This window comes from Stenella coeruleoalba, assembly GCF_951394435.1.
Source record: "Stenella coeruleoalba genome assembly, chromosome: 1".
In the NCBI taxonomy this organism is placed as follows: Eukaryota; Metazoa; Chordata; class Mammalia; order Artiodactyla; family Delphinidae; genus Stenella; species Stenella coeruleoalba.
Window position 1 is genome coordinate 11,866,325 of NC_137169.1, and position 13,489 is coordinate 11,879,813.

Here is a 13,489-nt window from a genome sequence, read left to right on the forward strand (position 1 = left end):
GGGAAGGAGCGAACGGGCGGGCGAGCGAGCAGCCCGCGCCGTCCGCCTGCAGCACCAGCCAGGCCCCGCCGCCGCCGCCGCCCCGCGCCGAGGCCGGGCCGAGCCGAGCTGGGTCGGGCCCGGGCCATGCTGCTCACCGTGTACTGTGTGCGGAGGGACCTCTCCGAGGTGACCTTTTCCCTCCAGGTCGACGCCGACTTCGAGCTGCACAACTTCCGCGCGCTGTGTGAGCTCGAGTCCGGCATCCCCGCAGCCGAGAGCCAGGTACGCTGAGCGGCGAGTGGGGCCTCCCTCCGGAGCTAGCCCTCCCGCCTTGGGGCCTCACGCACTCCTTTTGCTGCTGGTGAGGAATTGGGGGGTGGAGGAGAAGCAGGATGGCCATTCCCAGCCCACCCCCGCATCCGGGAGGGAGCTGGAATCGGTGGCTGCCCCCATACGCCCCGAGCGTGGGGTGGGGTGCTGGGGGAGAGAGCGGAGAACCTGACCGCAGACGCACCCACTGCAGCCTGAGGAGCGCGTGCACTGTCGGGCGGCCCGCCCCACCTTGTGGCTCTTTGACCCCTTCTCTAATTTCTTGAGTTTGGGGTGTCGGCGTAGACCTAAGAAGAAGCCGTAGATTTGCAAGGGTTCATGCATTCTGCTTCCCCAACCAGAAATACCAGTTTGGATCACTGTGGTAGATGGATGTTCATCTGCTTTTTTGGAGAGGGCTCCTGCCTAAGTAAACGTAATTTACCTTTAAGTGTAGAGATTTGCGCTCGAAGTGAAGGGAAAAGTTTGAGACTTGCACCACCTTGTTTTGAAGCCTCTGGAAATGCTCTTTTCCCTACCACATGCGTTTCTGGTTAAATTATTATTTTTTTAAAGTAATTTATTAGTTCAACCGAAACTGTTTCTGTGGTTTCTTCCCTGGTAGTAGGCCAAGATCCCTCTTTCTTTCAGGTCACAGTTCAGTTTGGGTGAGTTCAAAGCTCAGTGCTAGATGAGGATATTTGCTTAAATATGGCCTCAGTGTGATTTGGTTGTTTCATTTCCCTTGCCCTGCTGGAAAGAAATTAAGCTGCTCTTACATTTTAATTTATTCTTAAAATGTATTCTTAAAATGCTCTGACGCTGCCACCAGACAGATTTGGTGGCAATAACTCTGTGGCCTTCACACTGAAACATCTAAATCCTGACTTGATAAGTGGGCCTCGGAGGGCATAGTCTAAACATTAAGAAAATTATAGAAGTCATCCAAGGCCCCAGAAGGTAAATCTTGATTTGCTACTGCAGTTATGAAATAGTTCCAAAAACTATTGCCTCACTACAGCTTGTTCTGCCCTGTGCTACGGTAAACAAGTGTGTCAATATTTTGTTCAGAAGTGAGTATGATTCCTTTACACTTTGAACTTTAGAACTTTGGCATAAGCTGAATATCAAGAAAGAATTTATTTGGGGGCACAAGGTGTCACTCAAATAGGCATTCTGGCAAAAGGGATTCTTGGAACTTCTGTTAAAAAAAAAAAAAGAAACCACAAAAACTCAGGAACCAGCTCCTGTCAATGAATCCCTCAGGTAGAGAGCTAGAAAAGAGCAGTTTAAGTAGGGAGGGAAAATCAACTCAGATTTTTGAAGGTGGCTTTTTCAGTTGTTTCTCTTCCCTCTGGCTGTGCTTCTACCCTGGTTATAATCACCAGCTGGTGGGGGAAATAAAAAATTAAAATGTAAATTGACTTTGTTGGGCTTGGGAGAAGACAAAGATTGTGATTTCTGTATTCCTGCACTTTTTGAGATGGCTGTAGCCAAAAGAGGGTGTCAGATCGAAAGACGATTAATTGTATGGTAAGGCAGGCACTGTCCTGCCAGTGCGGAAGGTTAGCAGTACCTTATTAATTGAACGGTTAGGCTAACTCCAAATTCTTTCTTATTCATTAGGTCAGTGTTTTGGCATTCACTTCCTTCCCAAGCCAAATTAGCATATGGAAACCTGGGCTCCAACTAGTGTTAAGCCTGTATTACATAGCCGGTAAACAGCTCCTGTTTTTCAAGTTTGTTCTGTTGGCTCCATTGTAACCTAACACAGTGTCTATTTTAGGATGTCTGGTGGTCCGTTGTCTTTCAGTTGCTTGCCCATCAAGCAGGAACAGGATCCACCCTAGACACTTGAGTCATTTCCTTTCACCAAGTCATAATAGTAAATATCATTGTAGTTTTTATGCACAAATACATCATTTTCACTTACTTGGGGCCTCCCCCCACCCCTCCTTTACCTACCAGGGTTCTCCCATATTACTCCTCTTCCCCTTCTTCCTCTCCAAGTTCTCCTGGTCTCTTTACCTTTACTCCTCTTACTTCCCTTCTCTGTTCTCGTTCCTTCACCTCCATTTCTGACTCCATTTCTAACGGGAATTTTTTTTTTCTTGTTTTTGGCTATTCTTTTCTGTTACTGTGTGTCCAGACCACTGGTCTGCAAACTTTTTTGGTCACGTATCCCTCTGAGTAAAATGTTTTGGAACATGCATCTGTGTGATGTATATAATAAATAATATATATGAACTAATGGTGTATGCATAATATAAATGCATGTATATTACATGTATGTAATAGCTGTAAACATCAATTATATACATGAAGTAATATCTTAGGTCATTATAAACAGGCACAGGATAGAATTTAAGGAAGGATAAACTAAAATGGAAATGCAAATTCTAATTATTTTCTGTTTTCTTCCTACATCCTTAAAGAACTGTGTCGCATGTCTGCCCCACATTAAGAATCACTGGTTTATAATTCAGTCTTTCAGCATCAGCATCGACTGTGCATAAGGATATGCTTGGAAAGGGTGTTAATTTTTAACAGCTCTAGTCTGATTACAGTAGTTATAATGCAGTGATAACAAATTTAGAATAGGAACAATCTCCACTTGCACATGTGATTGAAGCTGGGCATGTTCCATCTCTTAACACAAGTGTGGGTTTGGAAGCCGGTCATGGCCCTGCTTGATGCTTTGATGCAGACTTGGCTAGAGGAACTTCAAACAATTATTAAGAACGTAGCTTCACTTGAAATTAATATCTTTGCATTTTTGAAAGATTGTTATAATTTACCCCTGTAGGTGGCATGTGGTTAAAAAAAAAAAGTGTGCAGAATGTATAAGAACTCTCAAATGAAGGCATATTTAAATACGAAATAATAGCAGTAACTGTTCCTGGAAATGCAGCTCTGCACACAGCATGATCTATTTGTTTTTTTATTTTGTTTAAAATAAGAACTATTTTGTTTATTTTTATTTATTTGTATATTTATTTTATTTTTGGCTGCGTTGGTCTTCGTTGTTGCACACAGGCCTTCTCTAGTTGGTGGTGAGCGGGGGCTACTCTTTGTTGCGGTGCGTGGGCTTCTCATTGCAGTGGCTTCTCTTGATGAGGAGCATGGGCTCTAGGCGCTCAGGCTTCAGTAGTTGTGGCACGTGGACTCAGTAGTTGTGGCGTACAGGCTTAGTTGCTCTGCAGCATGTGGGATCTTCCCGGACCAGGGCTCAAACCCGTGTCCTCTGCGTTGGCAGGCAGATTCTTAACCACTGCGCCACCAGGAAAGTCCCTGTAAAACACTATTTTATTTATTGTTAGTATTTTTAAATAAATTTATTTATTTATTTTTGATTGTGTTAGGTCTTCTTTGCAGTGTGTGGGCTTCTCATTGCGGTGGCTTCTCTTATTCTGGAGCACGGGCTCTAGGCACGTGGGCTTCAGTAGTTGTGGCACATGGGCTCAGTAGTTGCGGCTCACGGGCTTATTTGCTCCGCGGCATGTGAGATCTTCCCAGACCAGGGCCCAAACCCGTGTCCCCTGCATTGGCAGGCAGATTCTTAACCACTGCGCCAACAGAGAAGCCCAAAACACTATTTTAAACCAGTAGAAACAGAATTTCTTTTGTAGCTGGTTTTGGCATGTTTATTTTCACAGGTAATTTTCATGTATTTCTTTTCTGATAAATACCACATATTCATTATAGAAAACTTGTAACATATAGAAGAGGAGAAAAGAACACCATTACTTATTACCTTATAATTCAGAGATAACTGCAGTTTGCTTTTTAATGTATTTTTTTCTTCTTATATAGTTAAAATATATCTTTAAAACATATGGCCTGAACTGTAATAAACAATTTCATACCTTTCTTCAGTCAACACTGCATTGTCAGCATTTTCCCATAACATTTCAAATTCTTGCAGTTTATCATTTTAATGGCCACATAATATACCATCATACAGATGTACTGCAATTTATTTAACAGTTTTCATTTTGCTGTGCTTTTTTTTTTTTTTTTTTTTAAGAAGGAAAGGAGGGCTTCCCTGGTGGCGCAGTGGTTAAGAATCCGCCTGCCAATGCAGGGGACACAGGTTCGAGCCCTGGTCCAGAAAGATGCCACATACCATGGAGCAACTAAGCCCGTGCACCCCAACTACTAAGCCTGCACTCTGTAGAGTCCGCAAGCCACAACTCCTGAAGCCCAGGCGCCTAGAGCCCATGCTCTGAAACAAGAGAAGCCACCGCAATGAGAAGCCTGTGCACCACAACGAACAGTAGCCCCCGCTCACTGCAACTAGAGAAAGCCCACACGCAGCAACAAAGACCCAGCACAGCCAAAAATAAATTAATTAATTAATTTTTTTAAAAAAACTTTAAAAAAAAGAAGGAAAGGAGGGAGGGAGGGAGACAAGAGAGTTTGTGATGGTCTACTATTTATTTATTTATTTATTTAAAATTTGGCTGCAGTGGGTCTTCGTTGCTGCAGATGGGCTTTCTTTAGTTGGGGCAAGTGGGGGCTACTCTTAATTGCGGTGCGCAGGCTTCTCATTGCGGTGGCTTCTCTTGTTGTGGAGCACGGGCTCTAGGCACGTGGGCTTCAGTAGTTGTGGCACGTGGGCTCAGTAGTTGTGGCTCGGGGACTTTAGAGGGCAGGCTCAGTAGTTGTGGCACACAGGCTTAGTTGCTCCGCGGCATGTGGGATCTTCCCGGACCAGGACTTGAACCTATGTCCCCTGCCTTGGCAGGTGGATTCTTAACCACTTAGCCTCCAGGGAAGTCCCTTGCTGGGCATTTGAATTGAATTGGGGACATTTGGAAGCAGTTATGAGTAACATGTCCATGGATACCTAAATACTTAAGGCTTTTTTTTTTTTTTAAGAGGAATCTAGGATGTCCCTCAGGTTTGTGGGTTTTTTTTGTTTTTATTTATTTATATTTATTTTTGGCTGTGTTGGGTCTTCGTTTCTGTGCGAGGGCTTTCTCTAGTTGCAGCGAGCGGGCGCCACTCTTCATCGCGGTACGCGGGCTGCTCGCTGTCGCGGCCTCTCTTGTTGCGGAGCACAAGCTCCAGATGCGCAGGCTCAGTAGTTGTGGCTCACAGGCCTAGTTGCTCCGCAGCATGTGGGATCTTCCCAGACCAGGGCTCGAACCCGTGTCCCCTGCATTGGCAGGCAGATTCTCAACCACTGCGCCACCAGGGAAGCCCTATACTTAAGGCTTTGTCTCCATTTCTGATTATTTCCTCAGGATAAAGTCTTAGATATGGAATTGCCAGGTCTTTTGGGAGGCTTTTAGTAACTTGTCAAGTTATCTTCCAGAAGGGTTGTAAAAGTCAAGCTGACTATTACATGGGATGGTATGTGTAGATCACGGCATATAGTGGGCTTTCAACTAATGGTAGATACTATTATGAAGCCATTCAAATGTGATTCCAAGGGTTTCGTGGCCAGTTTATGATCCTTAATGCTAGAAATGTACTGTTATGATTTCTGTTGATTGATTGAAATCTCTCATTCAGAGACCAGGAAACATTTGACATCATGCCTAAAGGCTTTGGAGTTGTATTAATTAGTGTATTGTTAAATATTGGTTAAGATGAGAATTCAGTCTCTAGGGTGCCTCCTCTGGAGAAGTACTAGCAGTTGTGCCAGTTTTGGAGATTAAGACTTGTAGCAGGGCTTCCCTGGTGGCGCAGTGGTCGAGAGTCCGCCTGCCGATGCAGGGGACACGGGTTCAAGCCCTGGTCTGGGAAGATCCCACATGCTGCGGAGCGGCTGGGCCCATGAGCTATGGCCGCTGAGCCTGTGCGTCCGGAGCCTGTGCTCCACAGCGGGAGAGGCCACAACAGTGAAAGACCCGTGTACCGCAATAAAAAAGACATGTAGCTGTATAAATTTTTCTGTTGTATGTTCTTATAACTGGCAAAAATTGAATTTTGAGCCTTATAACCTTTGAGCTGGGTATTATGAATGGTAGAAAGTATCACCAATGCCATAAACAAAACTCATTTTGTTTTGACTGGTAGAAATTTGAAACCATTGGTCTACTAGATACTCATATTAAGTTGGAAAATCATTCTGATTTATTCTGGAACTCAAGCTGCAGAATAATTGTCTTAGATTCTTAAGCCTATTTTAACAATAACAAAAAAAAACCAGTTCTTTGTGGCAGTCATAATGTCAACTAAGCTACTGTTTGTCTCATCTATGTCCTTGGACTAGAATGGTATACACCTGCTGCTTTGTCAGTATGAAGAATGTTTGATCCTTACCTACATTCTGCAGTCTAGTATTTTTAGGAGATTGGGGCAGATAGCAGTCCTCCACACTTCATGTTACATGTTGGATGGTACTGACTACCTGGATCTTACATTTTTGTTGTTAGGTCAGGCCGCCTTCTTTTTAAAAAATTATGTTGTCTGCTGAGGAAAAACTGTTTAGCTGAACAGTGATGGAATGATGTATGGCATCTGTAAAATGGGAATCCAGAGTGAGGGGTTGGTAGTGAGTGCTCCTTTCTTCATGTTCAGGGCAGGGGATACGTTGAGCAGTGGACAGTGTTTGATCCCCCTGGTGAGTAGAGGCCCTTAGGAGTGATAGGTGGCTTAACAGCTCTTGTAAAGGTCACCCAGCTAATTCACCATGCCACTTTGGACTTATATTTGGGAAAGTTGTATGTGGTACTAGGAAAGGGTATGGGCTGTAAAGTCAGGCAGATGTGGCTCCAATCCCAGTTCTCTTCTCAATAGCTATGGAGCCTCAGGTCACCTAACAGTAATTTGTCTCCCTGTACATGAAATGGGACAATTAATATCTACTTCATAAATTGATTATGAGACTTAAACGAGAGGATATGAGGATTAGGTGGAAGACTGCGAGAACCTAGTAAGATGCCGGCTCCCAGTAGGAGCTCACTCAGTGGTAGCCGTCTGCCATTTTAATATAGCTTTCCATGTAGCATTTCCAGCCTGAAGAAAATTCAGTGATCTTGTGGATAGGAGCATTCTGATTCTCCCGAGTTTGATTTCTCGTTGTAGACAAGTAAATGTTCTCTTATAAGTACAGTTAGAGTACGTTGACTGATCCTGTGTCTCTAAATATACTGATAGTTGAATTTCTGACCCTAGAAAATTAAGGAGTAGGCCTTAGGCCACTGGTACTTTCATGGTGGTTGCTTCACAGAGTTGAAGCCCCCTTGTAGGAGCTGCCTGCATGGCATTTCTCTTGCATGCCTCTTTCTTGCTGCACACCTCAACCCATGACACTTGTCACTTCAGATTTGTGGTGGTTTTTAAAGCAATCCCAGAAGTTATAATATGACTCAGGTTGTATTGCAAACCATCTATGTTGATTCTGGTATACTTTTACTATGAGATATATGCTTAAATAAGGGAGAGTGAATGGGTCGATAGAATGACAGTTGCAATCTATTGTAACAAATTTTAACTTCACAGGTGAGGGTAAGAACTAACAATACTTTTTCTAGTCCTGTATAGAACTTAAAAAATATAATTCAGCCTACAAATTCTGCAGATCATTTTTTTGTTTAACCCCAGAAGTATTTGATTTTGGAAGGAACTAAATTGAGTTTCCTGTTCTATTTCTCATGTCATTGCAAATTCTGAGATCAGATAAGACAGATCTTTTTTTTTTCCAGTTTAAATCCTGTATTTTTCAGGTTCTGTGTCAGGCAGTTTTACTATGAGAGCTATGAGGACACTTGAGGAAACATTGTAAAGTGGTAGTGTAGCAGAAAGACCTGGAAGGGATAGGTGTAATGATTATCTAGCCCCAACTGCTTGCTTGACAAATGGGAACTGTGAAGCCTGGACCAGCTGAGTGTCGGGGGCCCTGTCAGAGCCAGGACAGAACTCAAGTTCCTCAGTTTGCCAGTGGCCTCATGGAAAGTGAATTGTTAAGAAGAAAACCTTTCAAAGCCAGAGTCTGTTCTGAATGCCCCTCTACAGAGTAGGTCATGATGCGGGTTAGGTTTTGTGTTCCTTCATGGTGAAATCATAGTATGCCCTTTGTCCCTTTTCTTTCCACAGCCCGTTGTTTCATCTGTTTTTATGCTCTCAGGCTTATCTTCAGTGTTCGATTGCACATCATAAAAATATTTTCCTTAGTAATACATCCCTGATCCTTTTTTCCATCTGTGTTTAATTGTTCTTTTTTAAATTTCTTCCACTGTTATCTTCCACTCATAAACATAAAAGTGATAAAAGTTTGGGGAAGGTCGAAGAGAAGGAAGAACTCGGGAAGCTTGTGTGTGAGACCATTTAAAAGTGGACACAGTACAGTCATGTACTGCAGGGTGACTGGAGTTAACAGCACTGGATCATATATTTGAAAGTTGCTAAGAGTAGATCTTAAAAGTTCTCATCACGGGGGCTTCCCTGGTGGCGCAGTGGTTGAGAGTCCGCCTGCCAACGCAGGGGACACGGGTTCGTGCCCCGGTCTGGGAAGATCCCACATGCCGCGGAGCGGCTGGGCCCGTGAGCCATGGCCGCTGAGCCTGCGCGTCCAGAGCCTGTGCTCCGCAACGGGAGAGGCCACAGCAGTGAGAGACCCGCGTACTGGGGAAAAAAAAAAAAAAAAGTTCTCATCACAAGAAGAAAAATGTATAACTATATGGGGTGATGGATGTTAACAAAACATCTCATGGTAATCATTTTACAATATATACATATATCACATCATTATGTTGTACAACTAAAACGAACACAGTGTTGTATGTCAATTATACCTCACTAAAACCTGTGGGTGGGGAGTGAACATATTATTTAATAGTATTGCAGTTATCATCCCCAGAATAAATCATTCCCATTTCCCTCCCTGCTCAATATTAAATCTAAAATTGTCTACTTCCCATAGCTTTATTTGTCCTTTAATTCAGCAAATACTTGGGCACTATTTATCTACCAGGCCCCTGTTCTAGGCATTTGGGATATGGTGAAAAAAGTAAAGTCCTTGTCCTCAGAGTAGCTTACATTTTAGTGGGACAGAGAGACCATAAAGAAAAAATATATAATATGGGAGGTGAGGGTGCATTTTAAATATTAGGGAAGGACTCTGAAGAGGTAGTGTTTGATCAGAGACCTTAAAAAAATGAACCGGGAAAGAACATTCCTCAGGTAGAGAGAACAACAAGTGAAACAGCCTTGAGGGGGAAGTTGCTGGTATTATTTGAGGAATAGCAATCATGGTATGAGATGAGGTCATGGGGGAGCCAGGGAGCCGAATTGTTTGGCCCTAATAGTTGACTAGAAGGATTTTGGCTTTTATTCTAGGTATGATGGGAAATCACTGGAGGGTGTTGAGCAGGGAGTGACATTCTCTAATGAAGAGGAAAACTGTAGTCTTTCTGTTTTGTGACATGTTGCTTCTCGGTGCTTTATTCTATTCAATCTTTTCTGGTTGCAGATTGTCTACGCTGAAAGACCTCTCACAGACAACCACAGATCACTGGCTTCTTACGGCTTAAAAGATGGCGACGTTGTGATTTTACGACAGAAGGAGAATGCAGACCCTCGCCCTTCGGTGCAGTTCCCAAGTACGGCATCTCATAATGGTTTCACAGCCCTGGCAAGCATTAGTAGATAGCATAGTTCAGAGTTTTGGATTTGCCTTGGATTCAGGCTGCCAGAGTTTTGGATTTGCCTGACTCTGCCACTTGCTTGCTGGGTAACTTCGGACAAGCTAACACTCTAAGTCCATTTCCTCATCTGTAAGATGTGTGTTATAATTAACCACAACTCATAGGGTTGATGGGAGAATAATGCATGTAAAACCTTCAGCACATAGCAAGCCGTCAGTAAATATGAGCTTCCGTTGTTAGCAGTGATCATTTTATCCTTGAGAAGGACTTGAGACGCTGCATATGCCTCTGCTTCCTGGCTGACTTTTGCTGCTTTGTGTCTGGCATTCAGTGATAGGCCTTTGCTGAACATTTTACAATCAGCCAGGCACTTGCACCCACATTTCAGGTCACCTCATAACTTTTGTAGGGAAGAGATACCTCTTGACAATTTTTAAATCATATCTTCATAGCTAGTAAGTGAAGGCACAGGATTTAAAACTTGGTGCTTTTCCCGTTACACTGAGCCTTATGAACCTGAAGCAGCTGACCACCAAATCCTGGTTCTTTCCCACCATCTTTGTTAATCATGTAAAAAGAAACTGTTATTTATCTTAGATGCTACATCTAGAATCTGTGCATTGGGAGTTAGGAAGTGTCTGTGTCCTTGAAATAGTGTGCAGAATTGTGTGGGCATCTGTGCATTTGATGGGGAGAGGGTCCATAGCTTGCTTCTGATACTCAAAGGAGTTTAGGTGTCTGGGTGATGACCGACTCCAGGTTAGAACACAGTGCTTCCATTCAGCCTGAAACTGGAGCTATAAGAGACGATCAAGCCCTGTTACTTTCAGATCCAGATTACATTATTCCCTTGGGGCTACTGTTAAACTTTAGAAAGGGAAGAGGTTCACATAAGCCAATCAGTAAAGCCCAAATCTTCCTGTGGTTAATTTGGTGAAATTGTTAGTTCTGAGATTCACTGTTTCTTGTTTTTCCTGTGCTGTGCCACAGGGACAAGAGCGCCAGTAGGTGGGGGAGGGGAAGCAATTCTGATCTATAAGGTAAACAAACAAGTTTTTCAAAATTATTCCGAAGTGAGTGGACTCTCAAGATAAGTATAACAAGGTTGAGATAAAAATTTCTCAACCCATAAGGAAGACCCGCCCATATATGTTTTGCTGGTTGACCTAGATTAACTACCTCACAAAGATCATCTTATTCACTTCACTTTTTCATTGGTTCGAAGTTCATGTCCATGTACACGTACACACACACACACACACACTGCCAGCTGAGGTCTGTTTGAAGAAAAGTGCCTACTTGAACCCATGCTAAGAGGCACAAACCTTACTCCTGAGTTTAAGCATTTTCTTTTTCTCTTTGAAGTCCAAAAGGCTTCAGGACAGCCCCAGACTTGGAGCAGGTGCAATCATCAGATACATTTTGGGGTTGAAGAAATGTGGATTCACTCAGTCTTAGCCCATCATTCTGGTTATACCTAGGGTTTTACATTTTTTGTTTTCTTTTTCCTATTTAAAAATACAATTCTTTTTTTCAATAACAGCTTTATTGAGATATCATTCACTACCATACAATTCACTCATTTAAAGGGTACAATTCACTGATTTTTAGTATATTCAGAATTGCCTAACCATCACTATGATCAATTTTAGCACATTTTCATCATCTTTACAAGAAACTCTGTACTCATCAGCAGTCATTCCCCACCTGCCCTCATGCCTCCTAGCCCTAGGCAACCATCAGTCTACTTTCAGTCTCTGTATTTTCCTATTCTGGACATTTCATAAATGGAATCATATAATATGTGGGTCCTTGAGGTAAGGTTCCCTTTTATTTTCCTTTCACTTTAGTAAGGTCAGCTCACCTTGGATTATGGAACCTGGGAGTGTGGCCTGTGAACCTGTTAAATCTTTTGGTGTACTGAGCACTGAGAACCTGTGCAGGTTTCTTTTCTTGTTTTTTTCTCTCCTGTGAAATGATTACACCTACTAGCTTTCCAGGGTATGAGAAGAGTTAGCAGTGATGCACAGATGAAAGTGTAAATTCAAAGAACTAATAAGTGTGGCACATACTTGTAGAAGTTAACATCTAACATTTATGCTGTTCACTTGTTATGTATGGTATTCTTTACCCAAGGTGTCAGGGCTCTTTGGAGCATATGTGAAAGCAGACTAGGATTTTTCTTAAGAACCACATCGAGCTTTACGTGGTTATGTTTGAGATTGGCTTTGCTTTTTTAAAGACATAAGTAAGTAAAAACTTATTATCCTGGGATATTTTATAAGCCAAGAATTTGGGATTATTACCATTGTCTTCCTATCCCTACCTCTACTCCCCAACCCTCTGTTTTTCTATTCTTTCCTACCTATTCACTCTCGGACTGCAGTCTTTGTATTCAAGGTCAGCGTGAGAAAGAACCAGGGAAAGCGCATTCGGAATGTCTGTGATTACCATCTACTACTACTGCATACCACATATGTGCAAATCTGCTGTTTCCTTCAAATACTTGTTTTTATGGAGTCATTTGAAGTAAACTTCGAATCGATTTTCCCCAACAGACTTACCCCGAATAGACTTCCGTAGCATAGCTGTGCCTGGCACGTCAAACACCCGGCAGCGCCAGCCAGCAGGAGCACAGCAGTCCCACTCATCTCCTGGAGAGGTAGCTTCATCTCCTCAGGGCCTGGACAATCCAGCCTTGCTCCGAGACATGTTGCTGGCCAACCCCCATGAGCTGTCCTTGTTGAAGGAACGCAATCCACCCTTGGCAGATGCTCTGCTCAGTGGAGATCTTGGTAAGCTTATGAAATGTGAAGGCTGTCAAGCTGACCTGAGGTGAATAGTTGTATCACGGCAAATGTGGAGAAACTCAAGCAACTGGTGTGTTCAGCCCACTGTGTCGCATGTTGTATTGAACATATCAGTTGGTCTGTGAGAGGTAAATTAGCGCTGATGTCAAAGGCTGAGTTAGTTGGCAATAGTGACAGTTTTAGGGCTATGTAGAGTTCTGAAGCAGCTCAACCAGCACCTTCGTTTTCCTTTCCTTCCTTTTTTTTTTCCCTAATCATTTTAGCAGTGTATAACCCAGGTACAGATTTTTTTTTTAATTGAAGTATAATTGATTTACAATATTGTGTTAGTTTCAGGTGTACAGCATAGCGATTCAGGGGTTTTTTTTGTTTGTTATTTTGTGTGTGTGGTTTTTCTTTTTCTGCAGATAATATCTTGTAATGACCAGGTACTGATATTTTAACCTGTTTAGTTAGAACCTCAGTTAAAGAGAGTACCAGTTAACCAGCTGATGCCAGTTAAAATGATTTCGTTCCAGGAAAACAGGTCCAGGGCCACCAGCCTGTTTGGCAAAGTGCAACCCCTTTATTCTCATTCACCCTAAATTTAACAGTAGTGCGGTTGTCACCAACAGTTTATTTGGGGCTATATTTTAGCCATTCTTGTATTTAACAGAACATTTGTTTTTAGCCATCTTTATGAATAAAGTTTTCTCTGCACATTTCTCCAGTTTTACTCCTGGGTTTATGAAACCCTACTGATTAAATTTTAAAACATAACACACTTAATAACTTATTCCTCAATAACCA

At 42.7% G+C, this 13,489-nt stretch overlaps 1 protein-coding gene across 2 annotated transcripts in view; it reads left to right on the top strand.

Moving 5' to 3' along the window:
• Nucleotides 1-13,489, top strand: part of DDI2 (DNA damage inducible 1 homolog 2) — a 33,499-nt gene continuing 20,010 nt past the window's right edge. For both annotated transcript variants that reach the window (XM_079943040.1, XM_079943039.1), the window contains exons 1-3: nt 1-264; nt 9,716-9,845; nt 12,449-12,685. In XM_079943040.1, the coding sequence (XP_079799166.1) occupies nt 127-264; nt 9,716-9,845; nt 12,449-12,685 (505 nt within the window). In that variant the 5' untranslated portion in view covers nt 1-126. The remainder of the gene's footprint in view (nt 265-9,715; nt 9,846-12,448; nt 12,686-13,489) is intronic.